At 42.5% G+C, this 25,876-nt stretch overlaps 1 protein-coding gene across 8 annotated transcripts in view; it reads left to right on the forward strand.

Annotated features, from left to right (window-relative positions):
• Window positions 1-5,145, forward strand: part of Ebf1 (EBF transcription factor 1) — a 431,261-nt gene extending 426,116 nt beyond the window's left edge. For all 8 annotated transcript variants that reach the window (XM_051168354.1, XM_051168355.1, XM_051168352.1 and 5 more), the window contains one exon: window positions 4,653-5,145. In XM_051168354.1, the coding sequence (XP_051024311.1) occupies window positions 4,653-4,684 (32 nt within the window). In that variant the 3' untranslated portion in view covers window positions 4,685-5,145. The remainder of the gene's footprint in view (window positions 1-4,652) is intronic.
• The last annotated feature ends 20,731 nt before the right edge of the window (window positions 5,146-25,876 follow it).

The raw sequence follows: 25,876 nt of genomic DNA on the forward strand, positions 1-25,876 counted from the left end.
CCTCTCTCTCTCTCACACACACACACACACACACACTCAACATTTTAAAAATTAGTATAATAGCTGTATATACTTATGAGCTACATGCGACATTCATATGTATGTATTTTATATGCAATGTGTTAGTATATCTGTTACCTGTGAATTTTATCAGTTCTTTTTTTTTTATTAATTTATTCTTGTTACATCTCAATGTTTATCCCATCCCTTGTATCCTCCCATTCCTCCCCCCCCCATTTTCCCATTATTCCCCTCCCCTATGACTGTTCCTGAGGGGGATTACCTCCCCCTGTATATTCTCATAGGGTATCAAGTCTCTTCTTGACTACTTGCTGTCCTTCCTCTAAGTGCCACCAGGTCTCCCCTTCCAGGGGACATGGTCAAATGTGAGGCACCAGAGTATGTGAGAAAGTCGTATCACACTCTCCACTCAACTGTGGAGAATATTCTGACCATTGGCTAGATCTGGGAAGGGGTTTAAAGTTTACCTCCTGTATTGTCCTTGGCTGGTGCCTTAGTTTGAGTGGGACCCCTAAGGAAAGAAGTGAGATTTCTCCATCAGCTATTTTGAAATACTTGCTTGGTTGCTGTTAGCTGCAGTCCTGTGCTATTACAAGTTAATTGTCCTTTTATTCACCCAGCCACTGTACCCGTTAACCATCCTTCGCCATTCCTCTCTGTCCCCACTTTCCTTCCTAGTCTCTGCTCTTGTGAGAGCAACTTTGTAGCTTCTACATGTAAGTGAAGACAGCAGCACTTGTCTTTCTGTGCCTGACTCATTTTGTTTACTATAATGTCCTTCCTCCTCACATTACTGCTCTGTGATTGGCTGAGTGTGCAGATGCTGAGTCCATAGATATGCAGAGCCAACTGTCCATTTGGCTTGCTAAAGGCATTTGCCTGCAGAGTTCTTTCCCACGTTCTAAGGCCAATTAGTGAAAAACTCTGGAAACTGCAGCTGCCATCTGGATTGACAGCTAAAAATCTAGAAAAGGCTCCACCCACTATTATCACAATCAAGTCTTCTATAACTCTTAACCCTAGACTCCCAAGGAAGTCTGTCTTTATAAACTTAAGGCTTGAGTCGCCAGCCTTGTTCAGCTCTTGTCTTTGGAAAAAGAAAGTCCTTTTTCTTCTAAAATGTTTGTTCCTCAAAGCCCAAGTCCTACGGGGTGGGGGGGGGGGGACTTCAGAGTCATGAGAGAGCCATCACATGGAATCAAAATGTCCATGAACAAAGACAAAAGGACGCCCCCTCCTTTTGTACCTTGTGGACATTCAGGCCCCTCTTGGGCATAAATACTATGCAACTCTTACAGGACTGGGTTTTGTTTTGTTGTTTGTGTGTTTGGTTGTTTTCTCCTCTATGGACACATTTGGTTTGCTGAAGATCTCGCCTCACTCCACACCTGAGGAGCTCATGTTTCGTATACCTGGGGCAGTGCCAAGGAAGATTCCATCCTCCTCACCCAGTCTCCTCCAACTCTGCAGAGCTCCCCACCTTTGTGTTAGTTCTTATCAAAATAGGGAACCTTTAAAGTGAAATATATTGCCTTTCCACACAAATGGCTTTTTGGGTTCCCCTCAGAAAACGTGATCAGCCAGCCAGCACTGGGGACTGTGACAGAGCCACTGTGGACTTGTGATGATGTCTTGGCACACAGCAGTGGGAATGGGGTCTCTCATGGGAACCTGCCTGGGCTCTACTTTAAGCAAGTCAGCATACTAGCAGCATTCTTGGGACATTTCAAGCCTTCCATACCCATCCCTCTCACCCACATAATTAATTTTCAGATTGCAGAGCAGATAGAAAAACAGCTTCTAGACGCAGGATTGTCGCGTAGTTACGCAATAGGGTTACTTTATTGGGAAGGCCTCTTTTGAGGTGCCCAGACTCAGGCCACAGATGGCTAGCATTTTGTTGTATAAGAAAAGTGTAGCCTGTAGGAACCCTTTATAAAAAATTGTAAGGAACTGTGGGCCTTGAGTGAGAGGTGATAGAGCTTGTATTAGTCTTATATTCTGTGAGCTGGCCTAGAAGAGGTGGCAGAGTGGGGACAAGTCATGCTTATCCCATACTGCCTCTTAACCATGTTTGGTCTTTATAGCAGCTATTTACAAACATATATAAGCCAGCCAATCAAGTTAGAAAAGGCTACAACTCTAAATTCTCTTTAAAGAATTCAGAAGCCTAATTGAGTCAGCTTCCCAGGACAACACAACGCCTCTGCAGAAAGCACGCCCTCTACCACATCCCCTCCATTCCTGTCCAGAGGACAGCTGGTCTCTCAAGTCTATGGGTTTACTAGAATCAAACTGAAACGTGTACCAGAGCATACCATTGAGCTTGGTGGGAACTTTTCATTTAGCCCAATAAAAAAGCTTAATCTAATTAATATAACAAATTACTCAAATAACAAAATACTACTTAGATTTTTTTAAAATTCATGCTATCTTCATGGGATATTTTCAGGGCCCAGATGATAAGTGTCTATCTAGGCTAAGATGGACACATCTAAGAATCCAAGGGCCAAAAGAGAGGTTTATTAGCTTTCTGCTTCACTTTAGATCATAGTAGCACTGCCTGAGCCGTCCCAGGACAGAGGACTGCCCTTCCACACCAGACACACAGAATGGATTTCTGTAGAAACGAAGCGAGACTAGTATCATTGGCCACAGGCTTTACATTCCTACTACTATACTAAGGGTTGAGGACCCACCTGGAGCCTGGATAAAAAGATGCTTAAGGACCCAAAGTCACACTGAGCCTGCACACTGAGGGACCCCATACCCATCCTTGCTCCTGAGGCTACAGCATCTGGCACTCCCAAGTTAAGGCCTGGGGTTTTAAATACTAAGCCCCCTCGAGTTCAGTGGAATCTCCTGCTCACTCAGCTCTTAAGGGTGCTGATTTTCCAACTGATCCCAAATCTTGGGGGGTGGGGGTGGGGGGCTTAAGTCGGCTGCATTTGGCAGAAGACGGCTTCCTGTTTCTAAGAAAGAAAGGCTTATGAGGGTTTAGGAAAGGAGTCCAGGAGCTTTTGGACTGCAAAAGGGCTCTTGCAAAACAACATTTGGATGATTTACGTGTAAATGAATCAGAAACATGTGGATTGAATTTCCTTGCGAATACAGATGGGTTTAAAAATTAACGGAAAAAGTGTTTGGCAAAATACATTTGGGTTTTTCTTTTAATTGAATCTAAAATGTCAGAGGTGGGGGTAGGGAAGCAAGAGTAATGTGGGGGGCAGCACATGGCCTGGCCTCCTCCCTCTGTCCATCTGTGTTAATGCAGTTCCTTTACTTTTAAGGTACATTTTCCCAGGCGTGATGGTTTAGTTAAAGGAAGAGAAAGAAGTCCACTTTCCACCCACATTAATCACTAAGGAAAGCGTTCATTTAAGTTTAGACTTGTCAATTAAAAAAAAAAAAGTTGGTTTTTTTTTTTCTTCTGTTTTCTGTGTTGTCATTAGTAACCAAAGACAGCCTTGTCTTCAATTTTAACATAGGCATTTCTCTTGGTATATTTTCAAGGTGCCACACTGTTGGATTTCTCTTACAGTGACAGCGCCCCCCCCCCCCCGTTTTTCACACCCTTTATGTTAAAAGTGTGCCTTATGGAATGGTGTCTATTTGATGTAACAGCAAATGCAGACCAGAGGAGTTAGTCAAGACTCTCAGGGTCACCCAGCTAGACCTGAGACAGTCAGAGTTAACCTGCTTTGGGGTTAAACTCAGGCTCTATACTACTGCTATTTAAATCATCACCACCTCCTGAGTACTTCAGTTCACTGCACTCTAGCCAAGGAGGCTGAGATTCAGGAAGACAATTAACCATCTCAAGGGAAGCCCTCCACAGTGGGCAGGCGAGAAGCAGAATTTCCCCAAACACCGTTATGCAGCTGCTCGCTCCAAACTCTGTGAAGGAATTTGGGTTGACTTAAAGCAGCTCTTCCCTTCATAGGGGATCTTCCCAGAAATCCTGAGAGTAGAAAAGCCACTCTACAATTTCAGGCAACCCCATGCTTCCTCGGGACCTGTGAACAGTGCCTACTGAGGCTGCCATATCCTTTTCCCAGCTAGGGCTGAAGGGAAGGCCCTCAGATGGTTGCTCTGTTGCTTAATTTTCCTACTAATACAGAACATAAGGCGAGACTGTTAGCAGAAATTTTTGGCAGTTACCGCGGGCTTTTCTCTCTTTCTTTTACATTTTGGATATGATGGGAGGGAGGAACGGCAGAATGACAAACTGAAAATTCTCACTATTTTGCAAAATCTGAGGCTGCGTCCTTTCCAATGGTATTTAAGCTATGCAACTTTCCAGTTACGTCTTAAAATTGAAGTCAGATTTGGAGAACTGTTTAGGATACTCTATTCTCTTAGAGATACACAGACATGCTGATATAATTCTTTAATAAAGTAGATGTATATTTTGTGGCAAAATTCATTCCTGGGAAGATGCAAGGACATTTGGTTCTTATTCCATTATCCTTGTCATGTGTAGGTTTTGTGTGTGTGTGTGTGTGTGTGTGTGTGTGTGTGTGTGTGTGGGGTGTGGTCTCTCTCTCTGTGTGTGTGTGTGTGTGTGTGTGTCCCTCCCATGTGAAATGTTTGGATGCAAAACCATTGACTTCTGTCTTTTCTTTCCCTAGCAATATCTGGCATGATTGTTCCTCCCATGTGAAAGAATTGCCTTGAAGAATTTTATCAATGAAGAGGTTGGATTCTGCTACGAAAGTAATCTGATATGAGTCCCAGAGCGGAACTTTTAACTCAGGCCTTTTTAAGAGGAATCACACAATAACTGCAGATTTTTAAACAAAATCACCGACCTTGCAAATACTGAAATTGGAAAGGGGATCTGCCAGAGCAGGGTGTTGGTTAAAGCTGTACCCCCAAGTATCTGGGGGATATATTTATTCTGTATTGATAAAAAGCAAACCCATGTTTTGTTTTCTTTTTGTTTTTTAAGCTTAACTCTGCAATCATTTGTCTTTTATAAACCATAAAGCCGCACACAAGGGCCACTATTAATAAGACTCCATGTTTTAATTTATGATGTTTTTAAAGCTGTGTAAGGGGAGAATGAAGTGGTGGTATTTACAAAAAAGCTAAAAGGAAAAAAAAAAAAGAAAGAAAAACAGGGAAAAATAAAATAAAAAACAAAAACAAAAAAAAGCTTGTATGGGACAGAATAGGAATGCCAGTTAGACTTTTTAGAAAACTAAGGGTCGGCTTTTGCGCCTTAAAGCATATCAATGGTAGTTAGCCCAGACAGTGCATTTTCAATATCTAACTTAACATGCCATCCCTTAGCAGTGCAAGCTTCTTTCTCTCTTTTGTATGGTTGTCTTAAGTAACTGTGTAAATAAGTGCAGCCTGGAAAGTTACCAAGCGACATACATGATCACATTTTCCCCTTGTACTCAGAAAATCCAGTGCCTCTAGACAGATTGTTTAAAAACAAACACAAAAAAACAAAACAGAAGCTTGCATCTTTAAACCCGGATCTCATTCTTTTCCTCATGACAACTTCTTCTGAAGCTGGTGGCCTCTGAGAGTGGGGTGGCACCTGCACTGAGCGAGAGTCCCCTGCAAAGCTTCATGGGACAGGGTCCAGGCACAGAATGCCATATACGCCCGCCAGCTTTCCAAGCCAAAACCTCATTTGCACTCCACCGTCCACCGAGAGATTCAAGCTTACTCATGCTAGAATCCTAAATGCTAACTCTAGGTCCAGGCTCAAAAAGCTCAAAGAAGACAACTGACAAAAGCAAGCAAGCAAGCAGGCAGGCAGGCAGGTGGTTCAGTTCCAGGCTCCTGAATCACACGGGGTGGGATCGGGGCCTGCACCAGATAGACCCTGCCTGGTCAGAAAGTTACAAAGTCAGTCAACAGCTAAAGTGCTTTGGAGTTCACAGTGAGAGGACACTGGGGGAGAGGAAGATAAGGTGGGGCCTCAAACTCAGCTTTCTGTGGGACTTTTTGCTTTCAGCTGGGAAGTGTTCTTATAGAAACCATAGCAAAGATGCCACCAGCGAGGCTCCGTGGAGGCACGCTCCTGGCAGACTTTTCTTTGTTTGCCCTTCTGTTTCTGTATGTAGTTATAAATACTGTAGATTTTTTTTGTCATTTGTTTTTTGCCAAAGTTGTTGTTTTATTTATACATTTTAATGTCTTTCGATGGTTTCAATATCACACACACACACACACACACACGAAAAGATTTTACTGCATATTTTGCAAAGAAATAAAAAGCGCACTACCTTTAGCTTGCACATACTTGCAATGTCAATTCAAAGGCTTTTTGTTTGTTTGTTTTAATGGGGATTTTGTAAAATATCCATATAAATAATGTATTTATCTTTGGAATTTGTACATTGCTTTTCTCTCCTTCCTCCCACCCCCCCCCCAATTTATTTTATTTTATTTTTTTTGTGTGTGTGTGTTTGCTTTGTGAACAGTGCATATAGCTTGGTCACCTATGGTTGTGTTAGCTGTTTCAATGTGGTTCTTAAACAATTAATTTTTAGGTATTTTTAGTATTGTTATAAACCATGCTTCAATTTTTTTTTATTTTCACCCAAAAGCCATTGTCTATTTTTGTATTATTTGTAAGTTAAGAAGTTTTTTCCAATATATGGCAAAAAAAAAATAGTAGCATATTATTCTTGTAGTATTTAGTTCTGTAGATTTAAAAATAATGTATCCTTTGCTTTGGAAGCATACAAAAATGCTGTTTTACTCTATTAATATGCATGGTATCTCTCCCTTTGGAGTGACGCATTTTGTGCATTAAATTTGGGGGAGAAACTTCATAGAGATCAATGAACATACTTTCTTTCTTAAGTCTGCTTGTATATTCTGTCTTTCACATAAATATAAACCAGCAGATTGGATGCCTTAACAATGCAAATCATACCCATTTCACATGTACGTTGTACTGTGCACCCCAACTGTCAGTCGTCACTAACATTCTAAGAAAAAAAAAAAAAAAAAAGAAAAAGAAGAAAAAAAAAAAAAAAACAAAGAAATTGAAAAGCACAAAAGAACTGTTTTGTTACTTTAAGACAATGTTACTTTTTCTAGTAGAGCAAGTGATCATTAACAATGCTGCGACTGTGCATGCCCCGTATGGATTTCAATGGTTTTCACTAGACTGTCAGAGTGCGGATTTTTATGGGTTGGGGAGGGCAAGGGGGAGGGAAGTTGCGGGGGTTGGTAAGGGAGGGGAGGGAGGAAAGCTGATTTTTCATGGTGAGAAATAATAATGACGACTGATGATAATAATAATAAATAATAATAATAATAATAATAAAAAGAAACTGGAAAAATATAAGCAAGGTTTAGCATTGCTTCTCCGTACTCAGAAAGGTTGTCTGAATTCGTGTGGTAAGCGCTGGCCTGAAGATGTCTAAAGTCTAAAGCCATATTTTTGTCTGGTGAGCCAGACAACTGTCTGCAAAGGAACGAACAAGTGAGCCGGTGAGGTGTCTGGCTCAGACCCTGACAAAAGACACCACCAATCTGTTAGCTATGTGCCGTGGTGAGAAAGCCCAAAGAGCCTTTAAGAAGAAAACGTGTATCATTTGTGTGTTGTTGCTTACGTTTGATTAGACGATGGAGAAGCACGCTGGTTCAAGGAACCACTTTCTTCTACAAAAAGTTTTGTTTTCAAGTTCCTTTAAGCTATCGCCCTCTAGATACAGAATATGGCTTTTAAAAGAAGATGGAGTAGACAGTTCAATTCAGATCTCAGTTCGGGGAAAGAGCCCTGCCTTTGGATGACTGGATTTGCATATGCCATGCAGGGCCTCACAATGTAGGATGCAGCTTTATGAGCTCATCTCTCAATCTACTAATCTTTCACCTCTTTATCAAACTTTTCAATACACACACACACACACACACACACACACACACACACACTGTACAGTTCAATTGTTAGAGCACTTAACTACTGTAGAGATTGTTATAATTTTTCCTTTTTGTTTGTTTTATTTTTGTTTTTTGTTTTTTTTGTTTTTGCAAAAATTCAACCTGTAAAAACTTTTCAACTTTCACAATATTTAATTAAAGTTACTTCCTGTCTGTGATGGCAGTTCCTAGTGGCGTATTCATTTCTCTATGGCAGAGGAACAACACTCAATGAACTGCAAAGGGCCTGGGTTTGCTATTATTCAGGCCAGTGTTGACACCCAGAGAAAATTAGCCTAGACCTGGGACACCCACTTCCTTTCTTTGTAGAGCCTCAGGGATTTGCTAATTTGGAATGCAAATTGAACGTGCACAGCGTACTGGTGCCCTCTGCTGGCATGAGCCAGGTGTGCATGTGCACGTGCTGTCCCCCAGAGGAGCCAAGGGCTCCCAGTCCTCTTATCAATGAACAGAGACCCCCCCCCCCCCCCCCCCCCCCCCCGTTACAGGAGCTGAATTGGGAATCCGGGAAATGGTCCATCCTAGAACATCATTGTCTGCGCTGGACACCTGAGCTAAACGCTTCCTATACAACTGCTAATTAATCCCAGTGAGCCTTCTGGCCGATTAATTATATGCCCTGGCTTGCTGATGAGGCATGTGTGAGGAGGGAACCTATATCTTTTAACTTCATGTGGATAATAGGGTTTTTTTTTTTTCTTTTTCCTGATGACCAAAACCACATCTGTCTGAGATCAAACTTTGCAGGCATGCAGAAGGTGTGCAAACGCCACAGGCACCCAGAAGGTACGCACACATCTGGGACGGTGTCACTTAGTGTCCTGTCTGGATAGTGCGTCTCTCCATTGTGCTTCCCATGTCTTTACTAATTTTGCAATGACTGGACACAATGAGGTTAATGATGCTTACAAAATGCCTCCACCAACAGAAACTCCATAGGCAGCGCTAATAGGCTGTCCCAGAACTACCAGCACATTCATTTGCAGCAGACGCTGCTACTGACCTGCTCTGAAATACAGCACAAGGTAAGGTCATGAAAGGCTATCCTGTGTAAGCCAATAAGCACAGGCGCTGTCATCCCGTCTTCAACAGAGACTCTTGCCGGAGCAGCTTGGCCATTTGCTATCCATTTTTGGTTTTCTATATCAGGGTCAGAAGATAAAAACTGGACGAAATGTTCAGGGTGCCTCCAGGAGCCTTGTGATGTCAGGCAAGACAAATGGCTTCCAAGTTATCGTGGTCTATAATGCTTAAACTGTGAGAGGCAGGCATACTCCAGAGTCCCGCAGAGTGAAAAACGAGTGAGCACACGCTGAATTACCAGCTTCACACTTGTTAAGGTCTACCTCTTGACTTCCTTCATTTATTCATTCACTCATGTAGTCATTCATTTATTTATTTCCTGGTTCCTTTAAGCCTCAAGCATTTGCCGTCCCATCCCCATGACACTAGATGTGGGGTGACTCCATTTGTAAAGGACACTAACATTGTTTTCACTCTTGGAGCTTACAGTCAATAGAAAAAAATTGACATGAAGTACTCCTCCGCCAACACACACAACATCTAAGAATGGTAATGAAGTACAAGACAGGAATGCTTTGAAGGTATATCATAGTGAGATCTGACATAATCTAAGAACTTTCTGGAAAAGGTTTCCCGAGAAAGGAGCAGTTGAGCTGAGTAGAAAAAGTGAGCACGGCAGGCAGAATGGATGAGGGTGAGTGTAACGACTAAGTTTCAAGTAGGATAAGGAGCACCCAAGAGCAGGAGGACTGGGTGGATGACCTTGTGGGGCACAGCAAGCCCACTTCACAGCACACTCTGGGGACCTGGCGTGGCCTTGGTGTGCTCGATGCTAATGAGCCGATCAGTCGAAGCTCCTCCCTGCAGAGCCTACGACAACCTCACACTCACCGTCCCTGAGTGTTCACAAAGGCAATGCTGGATAAAAGCAATGAGGCAGCTCCTTAGGGTGAAGGAGACAGGCAGAGAGTGGTTGGCTAGGGCCCCCAGCAAACACATGCTGCATCTGACATAAGCACATGACCTAGGACCATCCAGACAATTATGCCCACACCAGAGCATGTGCTCTTGACAGCCATAGTTGACTTTAGGCATTTAAGATGTGGTACCGCTACATTTTTTTTTTCCAGTGGAGTTGATGACTTTTCATTTTATAAATGTTGGAGTCTAATCTAAAATCAGCGACTCAAAAGATTGTGTTAGTGGCAAGAAAGATGGCTCGACGGCACTTGAGAGCACTGGCTACTCTTGTAGAGGACCCAGGTTCAGTTCCTAGCACCCACATGGTGGATCACAACCATCTATAACACAGGCTACAGATATAAAAAGTCCATTAAGTCCAAGTTGCTAAAAGTGGTACTTAAATGGTCCTCATGGTGTGATCATCCCAGGAGGGCGAAGAATGCTGCCAAAAGAGGGGGCATTTATGAACTACTCTGCAAGAGTGGTTCCCTCTTCTGGGCTCCTCTGGCACTGCACATATGGGGTACCCATGCATACATGTAAGTAATACTCAGACACACACAACCAAAAGTAAAAGAGAGAGAGAGAGAGAGAGAGAGAGAGAGAGAGAGAGAGAGAGAGAGAGAGAGAGAGAGACAGAGAGAGAGGAGAGAGCGAGAGGAGAGAGAACGAGAGAGAGCGAGAGAGAGACAGAGAGAGGAGAGAGAGAGAGACAGAGAGAGACAGAGAGAGACAGAGAGAGACAGAGAGAGACAGAGAGAGACAGAGACAGAGAGACAGAGACAGAGAGACAGAGAGACAGAGACAGAGACAGTGAGACAGAGACAGAGAGCAAGCGACAGAGACAGACAGACACACACACACACACACACACACACACACACACAGAGAGAGACAGAGACACAGAGAGACAGAGAGACAGAAAGACAGAAAGACAGAGAGAGACAGAGAGAGAATAAGACAAAGATCTACATTCATTGTTCCTTTAAATTGTCAGTGTAGGACTTCTGTCCCAAAGTTCAAGTTACTGAGGTAGCATTTAAACAGTCCTCATGATGTAAACATCCCAGGAGAGCAAAGAATGCCACAAAAAGAGGACGCGTCTGTGTGCTGCCCTGCCAGACAAATGGGCACTCTTTAAATGCTAGAAGGAAAGCATGCAATAGACAGCTGTGATCAATACCCTGAGACTTACTTGACTGTGAGAAAAACCAAGTATTGAAACTAACAGCCATGGGGTGTTGGGAAGGTGAGAACACACTCTCGTGAAAGCCTGCTGACTGCAGGAGTCACTCGCTGTTCAATACACAAGCCCACTTAAAAGCCAACTGTGGAGTCCTCTTGCCTCACAAAAGACTCATCACAGATGAATTTATTTTTACATAAAATTGCAAAGACGTGAACTCTTTCCAACATGCCAGCTTTGAAATCTTGAAATGATCACTTCCACCCTTTCCCACACCATCACTTGCTTATTGATCAGGCATCAAGTCTCATCCTAGCGCAAGGGAAAGTCCCAAGCCTATTTGAACTCATGTTGCCTTCGACCTTTGACCTGCCCGCAGTCTTCTGCTCCCTCTCACACAGATCTTTCTCCATGTCCCCCCTCAACACTTGTGTTCTATCACCTCTTCTCTATCTACGTTTTCTTGCTGTCTATCTCATTTTTTTCCTTTTCTTTCTTTTTTTTTTTTTTTTTTTTTTTTGGTTTTTTGAGACAGGGCTTCTCTGTGTAGCCTTGGCTGTCCTGGACTCACTTTGTAGACCAGGCTGGCCTCGAACTCACAGTGATCCACCTGCCTCTGCCTCCCGAGTGGTGGGATTAAAGGCGTGCGCCACCACGCCTAGCCCACTGTCCATCTCATAACACATTTATTATCCTGTTAGACAGCAGGGAGATTTCCATATTGCGCACACAGATCTAATGTATAGACTTAGAGGTGTCATTTATGTAGCTCCAAGAACGAGCTATGGGGGACAGGGGGAAACTGAGGAGCACCAGGAGGTCACTGCCATGGTCCAGGCAACGTTAACAGCTTGAAGGAGGAAAATGATAGGACTAAGGAGATGTAAAAGAACCATTGTGGTTTGGTCATTGACATAATATGGGAGTTAAGGAAGAACAAACAAGTCAAAATAATAATCAGCTATATGTATTTGGGGGGCCGGGAATAGAACCCAGGACCACACACATGGTCTTTACCACCAAGCTACAGTGCTCATCGGAAAGCTAAGTGGCTTTTGACAAAGGCAACTTCTTTTTTTTTTTTTTTAAGGTTGCTTCTCTGGGCTGCTTCCTTGCTGTGGAGCCAACAATTAGATCCTTCCTACTTCTTCTTTGACTCCCCCCGCCCCCTTTCCAATATGACCCTCTCCTCCAGGGGCTTCTCCATTACACCGAGTGAAATTCACTTTCCGGAACTAGAGACATTTTGTTTTCTTTCTTTCTTTCTTTCTTTCTTTCTTTCTTTCTTTCTTTCTTTCTTTCTTTCTTTCTTTCTTTCAAACAGAAGCATCAAGCAGTTTTATCTCATTTCCCTGGAGAATTTTGGTATAGTAGGACTAATTTTGGTCTATTTAGCATACGTTTTTTTCCCCACCAATGGTAAAAATTTCACATTCTATATTAAGAACAACAGTTCTGAGCCCTGGAATTAACCACAAGTCTGATCACAGTGGGCTTTCTTGAGGAAAACACCCAGTGCAGGAAATGACGCTATAATGAGAATTTCATACTCTACAAATATGGTGGTGAACTATCAATAAAAAGGAAGTTACCCTACTAGAGATAATTCATTCAATAACATGGATTGCTCCAGGAAAGCAAGGAGGGACAAATGGAAATCAAGCAATGTCCAAGCCCTTATAGAAAAGATTTACTTTCATGCTATATTTTTACTGGGAACCTCTTGTGTGTCAGGTTCATAGACATGCCTAATCTTTTGACAGTGTGGCATGAGATTGTCATCTACACAGTTTACACTTTGAATTACACACACACACACACACACACACACACACACTACAAAACATCTCATATTTTAAGCAAGTTTATGATTTTGTGTGAGGTCACATTTTTGATGTTCTGGGTGGCATGTGGCCCACAGGCCACATACTGGACACACCTTCATGTTGAGAGCTAGGGCTATGACAGTGTCACATTAACTCGTTTCTTTCTCTCATGGATACCTAGGGGGAGATCAGAATTGAATCAAGCAGCCGTAACACACACTGTAACAAGCGTTACTGGATCCCAACATGCCTGAGTGAATCTATGGCACTGAGTCGGCATGGATTCTGCTAGCTCAACAGCCAAAATTAATTAAGCAGAAGTCAAATGTCTTGTTTATATCCTCCAATGGCCATTAAAAGGAAGCAAACTCTACTGCAATACCAATTAATGCTAATAATTAATACTAATGATTAAGTCCTTGTTACTGGTTCCTTCACTTCCCATTTTATTTCTTTCTTGACTCCACATGGCCCAAGCCCCCTCTCTGTTCTTCAGTTTGTTTTGTTGTTGTTGTTGTTGTTATTGTTGTTTTTTGCTAATGTCTTCCTTCTTCAACCCATTTCATTGCCTGACTTTCCATGGCATCCTCTCTAGCAGGAAAATGCTTTCCCCTTTAGCATGGCAAGGAAAAGGGGAGACATTCAGCTAATCAAATGTGATCCCTTGAGACAGGATGTCAGAGGCGAGGGTCTCTAAGGGAGAAAAGTTTATTTTAGCTTACAGTCCATTACTTTGGAGAAGTCAAATTAGCAGAAATTCACAGCACATCTCCAGAACAGAGAGCAATGAGTGCATGCATGCTGCCTGCTTGCGTATACTTAGTTTAATTTCTTCCCTACTCCACAGTCTAGGGCCCCTACCTAGGGAATGATGCCACCCACCCACTGTGCGCTAGATCTTCCCACGTTAAGTTAGTTAAGACAATCCACCACAGACATACCCAGAGCCAATCAGTGCTGACAGGCTCCCAGACTTCCTTACCAGGCCATTCTGTATTGTGTCAGGTTGACAGTTACCCGCAGGTGGTTTTGTCACAGCAATTAGAAAAGTAAACTCTTAGTGTTTTAGCAGCAATATGGCATGGGGAAGTTATTTTCTAGTCGTATTTGGTGTCCTAAACATCTCCTAGGTCTGGATGTATATCTTTTTCCCTACATTTGGAAAAAATTTCTGCAAATTATTATCAGTATTTTTTTCCAGGTGCCTTTTCATCATTTTTTAAATTTTATTTTATTAATTTATTCAGATTACATCTCAATTGTTATCCCATCACTTGTATCCTCCTCTTCCTCCCTCCCTCCCACTTTCACCCTATTCCCCAAGGGGAGGGTCTCTAAATATTAACTTTTTAAAAATCATTTGACCTCTTCTTTTTGCCTGCATTTGTTTGTTTTTAGCTTTAAACATTTTCCTTTATTTTTTTTTCTTTCCAGAACTTAATGGCTTTTACTTTTCTCCCTAGTCTAGTGATCTTGTTCTTAAGGCACCTTTCTAAGGTAATTTAGCACACATGCCTCATAGCTATTAACCAGATTCAACTATATTGAGATATCGAATACCTGACGCTGGCAAAAATCACATTCCAAATGATTCGATTTTTATATTAGCAAATATTGTAGGTGTATAGAGAGTTATTTCCTTTCTTATTCTGTGGTTTGTTTTGTGTGTTTTGATTTGTTTGTTTGTGGTTTTTGGGGGGGCTGTTTGTTTTCTACAGTAAGAGATAAAGAAGGTGTGGAAGTGAGTAGAGGAGGAAGGAGGTGTGGAAGTGAGTGGGTGATGAAGGAGGAAGGAGGAAGGAGGTGTGGAAGTGAGTGGGTGAGGAAGGAGGAAGGAGGTGTGGAAGTGAGTGGGTGAGGAAGGAGGAAGGAGGTGTGGAAGTGAGTGGGTGAGGAAGGAGGAAGGAGGTGTGGAAGTGAGTGGGTGAGGAAGGAGGAAGGAGGTGTGGAAGTGAGTGGGTGAGGATGGAGGAAGGAGGTATGGAAGTGAGTGGGTGAGGAAGGAGGAAGGAGGTGTGGAAGTGAGTGGGTGAGGAAGGAGGAAGGAGGAAGGAGGTGTGGAAATGAGTGGGTGAGGAAGGAGGAAGGAGATGTGGAAGTGAGTGGGTGAGGAAGGAGGTGTGGAAGTGAGTGGGTGAGGAAGGAGGAAGGAGGTGTGGAAGTGAGTGGATGAGGAAGGAGGAAGGAGATGTGGAAGTGAGTGGGTGAGAAAGGAGGTGTGGAAGTGAGTGGGTGAGGAAGGAGGAAGGAGGATTTGGGAGGAGATGAGGGAGCGGGAAACATGGCAAGAGTATATTTATAGACCTGTTGACTAATTGTTGTAAGATTTACACACACACACACACACACACACAAACACACACACACACACACAGTCTTTCAGGGGATGAGCAGTTAGTGTGCTCTTCCCTGGGGAAGACAATTTCTCAAATTCTCATCATTCTTCGGTTGCCTGTCATTCTGTGGATGGGAACTGGGACTTTCGTCCATGTGTGTTAGTATGTTGTCTGTGTTCAGTTCATGTTTTGGCAGTCACGTTGGCGAGACTTTATGGGTCTATCTTCTGACATTCCTAGGACACACAATCTCAAAGCAAATTCCATGATCCTCTGGTTCTTATAAGCTTTCTGTCCTCTCTTCCAAAATGATCCCTGAGCCTTAGCCACAGGAGTGGAATTACAGATGTACCCTTCGGGACAAGGCTCCACAGCTCTGCAGTTTGATTGGTTGTAGCTTTCAGTAATTATCTCCATCTGTTACAAAGAGGAATTTCCTTCATGAGGGGTACAGAATGCACTTACTTGTGGGTATAATACAAATAGTTTACATATACTTAGGGCTTATGCTAGTTTAGTAAAACAGTGGTTGCATGTTCTCCTTTAAGGATCCATGACTTTACTAGACTCGGGCAGTTGACTAGTTTTCTAGTACCAGGTGTAATCACCTTCATGTTGAGTGGTCATTAAGTCCAATTAGAGTTATTGTTTACCAGCAAGGCATGCGCGCCACTATTGCACACTTAGTTATCAACCCATGCTGGTTGCTGCTGTGGTTTATAGCTGGGTAGGATTGTTGTTTGACTCTTTCCTTTGGAAGCTTGCGTGACACTTTCTGGTACAATGAAAGGTAGTCCTCAGAGAGGAGACTTTCAAGCTCAGGGGCCTTTGACTCTGTGCCTGAAGTGCATGGTGCCTTCAGCAATAGAACTTTCCTTCCATCCTTGAGAGTGCAACCAAGAACAACAGCAACAATCCAAAATGATTTTAGAATCTTTTGACCAATGATACAAAAGAAAGCTTCTCAGGCCAGGTGTTGGGATTTTTGTGATGTCTTTGTTTTGTTGTTGTTGGGGCTTTTTGTTTGTGTGTTTCTGTTTTCTGTTTTAGCTTTTGGACGGAGCATTATTCCAGATAGGAATTTTTTATTTAAACTATATATGTTTATTTAAGTATAGACTCAGTGTATTATAAGTATTTTAGGTAGATAGTTACTAATATGATTCTTTATGGCAAATTTTGGGCATTCTTACTGTTAGTTTTTCCTCCTCTCGCCTTCTGTACTCATTTCCTCCTGCCTCCTTAGTTAGAGTCCTATGTTTTGTTTTGTTTTAATTTTTCCTATCAGATCACTCGTACCCTGCAATTTCCCTCTCTGCTGCTCTTCCCACGGCCAACAATGGTCCCTTTCAGTTTCCTCACTTTGCAATTACTTGTATTCACATGATTTGGGGCTAGGAGCCTTAGATGAGAGAGAATATGTGATGTTTGCATTTCTGGGTCTGAGCTACCTCACCTAATATGAGCTTTTCTAATTACATCTATCTACCTGCAAATTTCACGATTTAATTTTTTTTTACAGCTGAATGTTCCAGAGTATCACATTTTTATTATTCATTCATTGGTTGTAGGACTTTGTAGGGATTCTTTTGCCTTTGTGCTTCAGCCAGTGCTTCCAGGACATTACTGAAAGGAGTAAGATGGTGGGCATGCTTCAAGGTTTTCTCCATTTTGGATGATGTTGGCTGTAGGCTCCTCAGAGAAAGATGTAGCTTTTATTATGTTGAAATTTGTTCTCTCTCTCTCTCTCTCTCTCTCTCTCTCTCTCTCTCTCTCTCTCTCTCCTCTCCTCTCTCTCTCTCTCTCTCTCTCTCTCTCTCTCTCTCTCTCTCTCTCTCTCTCTCAGTTTAAGAAGGCTTGGCTATAGATCTTTGGACGTCTGATAGAGTGTGAATCCATCGTGGCCTGGACATTTTTTAGTTGGAAGGCTTTTTCTTAGTAGTTCAATATTGTCATTTGTTACGGGTCTTTTTAGGTTGTTGACTTTTTCTTTGTTTAATTTTAGTGGTTTGGCTGAATCGAGAAATTCATCCATTTTTTTTAGGCTTGTGTTTCTTGGGCATCATTCAAGGCATTTATTCTCCTTGATGTCATTGAGCTGTTACTTTGTGTCTTCTTCAAGCTCTTTGAATTCTTTGGTGAGGTTTATCATCATTTTTTAAAAATTCTATGACCTGAGGTTCACCTTGGTAATTCTCATTTACACAAGTTTTAGAGGGCAGATACTTGCTTAACTTTTCACATTTGTATTGTTTTTCAATGAGATCTGGGAATGTGGAGTTCTTCGTCCTGCATCTGAAATGGACAGAACATGATTGGACAGAAGAGCGGATGTGCTGGCAGTTGAGACTGGAGGTTGGCAATATCTCAGGTGGAATTAAATCATGTGAACAGAGGGGAATAGGTTGGTGTGCAGGATGTGCATCCTAGTCTAAACCTGGGGTAGGGGTGGCACATCCTCCTGGGTAGACAGGCAGGCTGTGGCATGGGAGGAGTCTGTGGGTTGAGGTGGTGTGTGGGATGGGTTCTAGAAGAAGCCTGGCGGTTGGATGTGACACAGGCCCAAGTGGCTAGACTAGACCAAGACCAAGATGTAGACCCAAGCCTAGATCTGGCAGGTGGGGAGGGTACATTGAAGGATGAGCCAGCCAGTCTCACTGTTCTAGACCCAAGAGAATGATGTACAGGATCTGGCTGAGTGGAGACGTTGACATGTTCTTTAAGGACAAGAAGATAGACTCATGAGCATGACCTCTTCTGGTCACATGTGAGAGAAGAGACCAAGACAACATGGCAAATTAAAAGGGCAACAAAGCTGGCAGCCAAATGACTCTAGAATCTGTTTAGCCAAATAGATGAGCTGAAAAACATTAACTATGAAAGTATGCTTGTTTAATTCTCATTGTGGCCCTATGATATAGGTGCAGTGACTTCAGATGAAAAGGAGCTGCTCACTAACCCCATATAAGCCCAGCAGGTCCCTATTGGAACTTGAAGGCTTACACACACACACACACACACACACACACACACACACACACACACACAATCTTTATGTATGTAGCATATCAAATACATATACACGAATATATACTAAAAGTGACTTCAACAGGAAAATATTCATATTCATAATCCTCGGTTATTTAAAAGAAACCACTGGTATTTATGTTCAAAAATGTGCAGGATGAAGTTAGATGATTCACAAGTAAGCTCACTGCCCAGCACACACTAGCTATTTTGACCATATTAGATTTTGTGTATGTATAAACCATCACATCTATAATGGATCTCAGACTGGCAGACATTAGGTTGTCTCTTATTTCTTGCTATTATAATCTACCATTATGACAGAGATCTTGACTTAAAGACACTGAACTTTCAAGTTCTACCTGCTTCATAAAGACAAAATCACAGCATCCTTGGGGGCCAGTGGGCCATCTCTGGATCTCAACTTTTACTTAGCAATAGGAAACTTCACAACAGCGTCTAGGAAAATTTCCAAAGGTGAGTTGTGGCTGACACTTATCAGAAGCAAGAGCAAACAGTTCTTTTTGCTGTGGGTCCAGACCAGTTGCCTATTTTATTATATTAGTACCATCACTTAGTGTCAGAGGAGATACAGGGCAATCAAAGTCTTGAAATGAAGGAAATCACTTTGAAATTGGCACATCCTGAGGGGTGCTGACTTCACATCATACATTTATAGAAGGAGGACTCATCACTCCTGTCAAGGGCAGAAAGAATTGGGCAAGAGCGAAGCAACTTAAGAACACAAGGGCGTATATATATATATATATATATATATATATATATATATATATATATATATATATATATATATATATATAATGGTCCTCACTATTCTAGTTGAAACATATCAATACAGCATGATTCAGTGAAACGATTTTAAATGAAATTTATATATGATTAATAAGTTTATAAGTTGTGAAGGTCAGAATCATAGTTTGCATTCCAGATAAGAAATTTCTTGAAATTCCTTGCCAGTTATTTATCAACTCGCTTACCCAAATCTGTTAGTGACTAGAGTCATCCTAGGAGCTGGTGGTCATAGACGAACAGATAATATAAAACCAAAGGAAATTAATAAGCATACACGAGCTCCATGTGAGCTAGGGAAGAATCTAATGAGAGAAAAAAAAAATGCCAAGACATTGTGTGCACACACGTGCATGCGTGTGTGTGTGTGTGTGTGTGTGTGTGTGTGTGTGTGTGTGTGTATTTCTTGCTAAAGGTGCATGTGTGAAAGGCATGATCACCATTCAGTGGTGAGTAGTAAGAGGTGATTGAATTGTGAGATTTCCCCTCTCCATGGATGGACTGACCTATTCCTAAGTTTGTAGCTGAATGTATTAGGAAGCTCTCAGGCTTAGCTGGAGCTCACTTAATGTGCGCCTTCAAAGGATGCTTTTTGTCCCACAACTACCCCCTTTTCTCTATACTTCTTGGCTGCCATGAGATGGTTAGCCTTCCTCCACCACATACTCCCTGCTCTGCTTCATCTCAGGCCAAGCAGTAGTTATCTGAAACCTTCAAACTCAAGAGCCCAAATAGGCTTTTCTTCCTTCTTCTAGGGTGTTTCCCTCAGACACGTTATCACAGTGCCAGAAGCTGTGCTAGGATTCCCGAGGCAGTTTAGATCATCTAGGGAGCTTAGATGACACAATGTAAGCAGAGGTCTGAGACATATCTTTGACATTTATCTTGGGTTTTTTGTCCATGGAACTACCTATGTGCAAAGTGGCTCCCGTGTAGCCTCTGAAATTGAAACACCTGCACACGGAGCAGATCTAAACCCATCATGATCCAGAAGATGAACACCTTACATCTCAGTCTAAAGCACTCACCCAACTGCCCTTGTTATTTGCTGTTCCGTGGCCCTCATGGCCTGCAAATTGATTGACACTCAATGCAGTAGTAAGCCACTGTACTGTGAAGTGGTTTCTGTAAAGTAAGAGCCATTGAGATGAGCAAAGAAAATTACAAGTAGGCTCTCAGTTGTTGGGGAAAAAATGTGAAAAAGTATTCTAAAAATTCATTTATATTTTTAGGTATATGAATGTTGCCCGCATATAATGTGTACCACATAAAAGTTGATGCCCAAGAAGGCCACAAGAAGGCTATTAGATCACCCCCTAGAACTGGAATTACAGGTGGCTGTGAGCCACCATGAGGCAGGGACAGAGGACAGAATGTGAGTCATCTGTGAAAGCACCAAGTGTTTCTTAACCAATAAGCCATCTCTTCAGCCCTGGTGTGAAATATTTTGCTTTAAAATTGAGTGGTGGATGTAAAAAAAAATCACGATGGAATATTAGGAAATGGTGGTGTATTTTATCCACTGGAGACATGTTTTATCACATATTGCCTGTGGCATCCAGAGAAGAAAACATGCGTCAGAAGAACCGGAGGCTGTTTGGGAACGGCATGGACAAGGCTTTGGGGTTTGCAAGATAGCTCAGTCAGTACAACGCTTTCCTCAAAAGCCCAACAGACCAAGTTTGATCTTCAGAATACGCATGAGCTAAGCAAGGTGTAATGATTCTTACCTGTAACCCAGTGCTAAGGAGGCAGAAAGAGGAGGATCACTGGCCTGGGGTGCCCTGGGTATCTAGCCTAGCCTACCTAGTAAGTTTCAAGACAATGAGAGAGTGCTTCAAGAAAACAAAAAGGTGGATGGCAGCTGTGGAATGACAGTGGCGGGCTTCCATACGCCTGTGCATATATGCATTGGGACACATATGTATCCACAAATACAGTCATAAAAATTTTAAAGCACAATTGTGTCTAGAAAAAGAGGATTTTAAACAGAATTGTAGTATGCTTTTAAACACATAGAAGGGCCTCAAGTTGAAAACCATACCCGGCACATTAATCAGAACTAAAAGCCAGTGGACTGATAGGTCACAAGTCTTTGGGAGAACCTACTGATATTATTTTGCAAAATGTGCATAATGTTAAAATGTCTCACAATGACATATAAAGATATCCATAGAGTGATGCATACCCCCCACATGTTTTATGAGAGTTGTATTGACAAATATGTAACTATCCTAGCTTAGAAGAGTCTGGAACTCTTAGAGATGTAGAAATGAAGTCAGAACAGTTGCTCAGTTGTTAAGCATATCAAATCCTTTCTCTACTCTTGCAAATGTAACGAAGGCGTGGCATAAAGAGACTCAGATCTCCAGAGAAAAGAGCCAGGGGCAGTGGAATAGCCATATCTAGTGACCCGCTTTAAGAAAACAGTTCCTGGGGCTGCAGAGATGGCTCAGTGGTTAAGAGCACTAACTGCTCTTCTAGAGGACCCTGGTTCAATTCCCAGCACCCGCATGACAGCTGTCTTGTAACTCCAAGATCTGAACATGCAGGCAAAACACCAGTGCACATAATGTAGCCATGAGGCAACGTAGCCATCGTAAGTATTTATATTATTGCTAAGGCTACCCATCTAGGTCAAAATGATGATTATCGAGATGATGGGAATTGACGAGGTCACCTCAGCTATAAGGAATAATAACATCTAAGAAATACCTTCATTATTTCTCAGGACACTTTGCACCTCAATTGTTCTTCTATTTTTGGGGCTTAAGATCTCCCAAGACTGAATAATTTTCTTCATCCCTTCAGCAAGAACTATGATGGGTGATGGAGAGCCATGGTGGGCAAACGGGGACTCAACATTTTCCTTCAAGGAAGCTTCCGTCTAGCCAGAAAAACAGACGCGACTTTGATAATGCATGGAGCTCCCAAGGACAAGAAGCCAAAGGACACTGAGCTAGAGAGCTGACCGCACAGGGGAACAGTAGGGGCTCTTATGAGAAAAGCAGATTTCAAGCTGATACCAGAAAGATGAACTGGGTGAAAAGAGAACATCCCAGGGGATGAGTGCCACATACAAAGGAAAAAGACCTGTAAGCCTGAAATATTTGAGCTAGAGGCAAAAGGTGATGTCAGCTAGATAGCACAACTCAAACCCTCAAACACCCTTCTATAGACTCAGGGTAGGGGCCTGTTTACTTGCTGGCTTTTCAAGTTTTTGTTAGTACACAAACTGATGTGTTCTATTATAGCATTTTAATACATACCCTGTGCCCATAATTTTTCCTCCCACTACCTTCTTCTTCTCTTTCTCCTTACTTCCAGTAGCTGGAGATTTTTATTTAAAGCTTATCGAGACTCTATTAAAAATATATTAAGAACTGTTACGACCAACTTCCAAGAGTCCCAGGCAGACATTATTGGCAGGCACTAGGGGTACTTGGAAGGTGGGTTTCAAAGCAGTTCCTCAACATCAGACAGCACATCAGAGAATGCTGTTTGCGTAATGATGCCTGGGATCCTATCTGTTGGTTTGTCACAGGTCACTCACCTTCCCCTCTCCACGAAGCCAGTTATGTATTAAATGATACTGATCAGATCGCTTGTGGTTTGATGTTTATTTTATTTCCACCATCACTCTCCTTTTGTCAAGTGTAGCCTCAGACACAGCAGGTGAACCTTAATGGCTTAAGGGATAAATAGAAAGCTGACGGGATCATACCCATTAGCTAATGGATCACTAAGCAATGGGGACTAGTTCCACCCCAGCGCACTTAGCCCAGGGTTGCCAGGAATTTTAAACATAACAAGCCAACAGTCTAGCTTCCCCTCCAGGGCCCAGGGGTTGCAAGCCGAAACTCAAATATGGCTTCTTTGATGGACAGGTGAGTGACTATGGCTATCATTACGTAATCACACACCTTAGGATTTATTTATTTATTATTGACTGCAAAGGAAGTTCTAGGAATACAGTGGAGGAATTTCACCTGCCAGGTTGGTGCATTTCTTGGTGATAGCCTGGCCGACAGAAGGACCCTGATGGGAGATTCACCTAAGTCCTCTACGTGAGTCCCAGTAATTCATAGAAAAATATATGACCCTGACATTCTGTTCTGTGGAATGCTCCACAGCATGGTAAATTAGCCAGCTACTTTATGTGTTGTGCTAAGACCTGCTTTCTTCAGTTTTCTTTTTTAAACCAGTTGTTTCAAATATATGTGTCTCATTAGCATCTCAGCAATGCAATCACTTTTTAAAATCCCAAATCTCATGGTTTTATTGAGCTAGTAAGAGCTTGATTTGTGGGTGGTATAGACAGTAAGAGACCTCAACAACCACTGACCACACTATCCAAGAGGCACACAGCAGAAGGAAAACACCCACCTGTCTGTCTACTTACCTATCTATGCATCTACATGTCCATCTACCCACCCACCCACCTACTGATCTATCTATCTATCTATCTGTCTGTCTGTCTGTCTATCTATCTATCTATCTATCTATCTATCTATCTATCTATCTACTGTGGACTATATGCATATCTATGAGCAGGCTTAAACTTTAAAAATACAGTAGATATAAATTATAAAAACACATATATAAATTATAAAAAATATAAGTTATAAAAATCCTGTCTCTCCTTTCCACTGCTCTGCTCCTCCAGTGAGGCAACCAGAAGCTTCCTCTCAGCCAGTGAGTTACCACCTCAGTGCATCCCTCTTATTTTCTGAGTAGCCATTCTATGCATCTTTTTTCTCCTAAGAGGAAATGGGCTCTGCTGGAAACACACGGAAACAGAAGATGAATAATAAGACAAGTAAAGGAAGCATTAATATTTACTACCTGTGAGGTGTTTTGCACACATGCATTCATCTACACCCTTTAACAAGACTAAAGCAGTTCACACATGAGGACCAGGACACACAGAGAAGTTCTTTAATTTGCATAAGGCCACAGAGCTGTTAGCTAAGCACAAAACTGGGTCTGATTCCAATGTTCACATTTCATCACTCTGCTAATTCACAGGTTGTAACTGGTTGTAGCTGGCCATGGCATGATTTTACAGACTGGTTAAAGGAGTTTAGCAAGAAGAGACTAGGCACGGTGCTAGTGTGAGCTGTACTAGCTATGTCTACTCTTCCCATCGACTTGTGGCAGAAGAGTTACTAAGCAGAAGAAAGATTAAGTACATTGGGGGCTTACTCGAACCCCCAAGTAAAGCACCGTGACTTTAATTCCAGCTGGGAACCCTTCTTCATTTCTTGGAATTTTATCTTGTGCAGGCCATTTTTCCATACTGGTTTAAGACATTAAAAAATTAATTTATTCAGATTATATCTCAATTGTTATCCCTTCACTTGTATCCTCCCATTCGTCTCTCCTTCCCTCCCTCTTTCACCCTATTCCCCTCCTCTAGGTCTGTGACAGAAGGGGACCTCCTCCCCCACCATAGAGTCACAGCCTATCAAGTCTCATCTTGGTAGCCTGCCTATCTAAGACACATTTTTAAATGGTTGCATAAGGATTCAAAGTAAAGATAAAGAGCTCTGTACATAGGCTTTTGTACTCCAGCACCCATACAGAAAGCAACACAGCTAGGCAATGACAAAATCTTGGGGTGAGGGGACCATGAGTGAGCATAGAGGCTTGTAGGGACCTGAGATTGCCATATAGAGAAGATAACCTTCCATTCTCAGGAATGGATGGGAGAGAGGAGGTGGCATAGCAGGCATGTGAGAAGTCACAGAGAAGGGCTCTGTCCCCTGCTTCACGGGGCTGAGACTTAGCTACCCTGAGGTCCCAGAGAGAGCATGATCAGTGGGGGAAAGGGGAGACCACACCCAGATATCATCTCCTAGGTGACAGGGCCACAGTAAGACATTGAGTCCCCATACACACCAGCCATCAGGAAAGATTCTACAAGACCAGTTGTCAGTATGGAAGGGATGAGAAAGGAAGGGTGTGTCGCTCAGAGTCTATCAGCAGATATTGCCACTAGAGATCATCAGGCCATGTCAGCTCAAAGAAATCACTGGGATATCAGAGAATTTGAACCTCTCAGAAAACCCCAATTGGTCCTCTGGAATGCAAAGTCACCCTTTGGGGAAAGGAACTGGGAAACCTCCCACTGATAAAGACTCAGTTTCTGCTTCCTCCAGAGAATCACTATTGAGAACAAATCAGCTTCAGTCATCGCCAGCATCTCTGAGAATGTGGGCTGCAGGCCACACTGTGCGTTGGACACTTAGTTTGGACCTCTCATTCTTCACTACGTTCAGGCTGGGTTACTAGAGGAGTCTAAACTACTGGGGCCACTGGGAGAGTGAAAAAAAATTCCTCAGTCCACATTCTCACCGTTTTACAGGAAAACAGACTTTGTGTCAATGCACACCAGAAACTCCAGCCTTTACACGTCTGCACTGGCTACCCTGTGTCCTACAGATGCAGTCTGCCTGTCCAGACCACTCTCTCCATGGGTACCCAGCTGTGGCTTCCATAAACGAATCTCCTCCATCCAATTTAAACTGAGCTTCAAGTTGATTTGGGAGAAAATGTATGCAGTTTACAGGCTTAAAGCATTTCCTTCATCCCAGAGGACAAACAAGCGAGGGGGGGAAAGGAGGGAGGAATTGCTAACATTACAGAGAGAAAAGAAAAGTCAGAATTCCCGGGAGACCCAGAGGAATGAGGCCGGAGATACAAGGAGGGCAGGTGACAATTGTCAGATGAATTTCATCATGTGGCTGTGTTTCTGCTCGCTCGCA

This window comes from Acomys russatus, chromosome 25 (assembly GCF_903995435.1).
Source record: "Acomys russatus chromosome 25, mAcoRus1.1, whole genome shotgun sequence".
Classification (NCBI taxonomy): domain Eukaryota; kingdom Metazoa; phylum Chordata; class Mammalia; order Rodentia; family Muridae; genus Acomys; species Acomys russatus.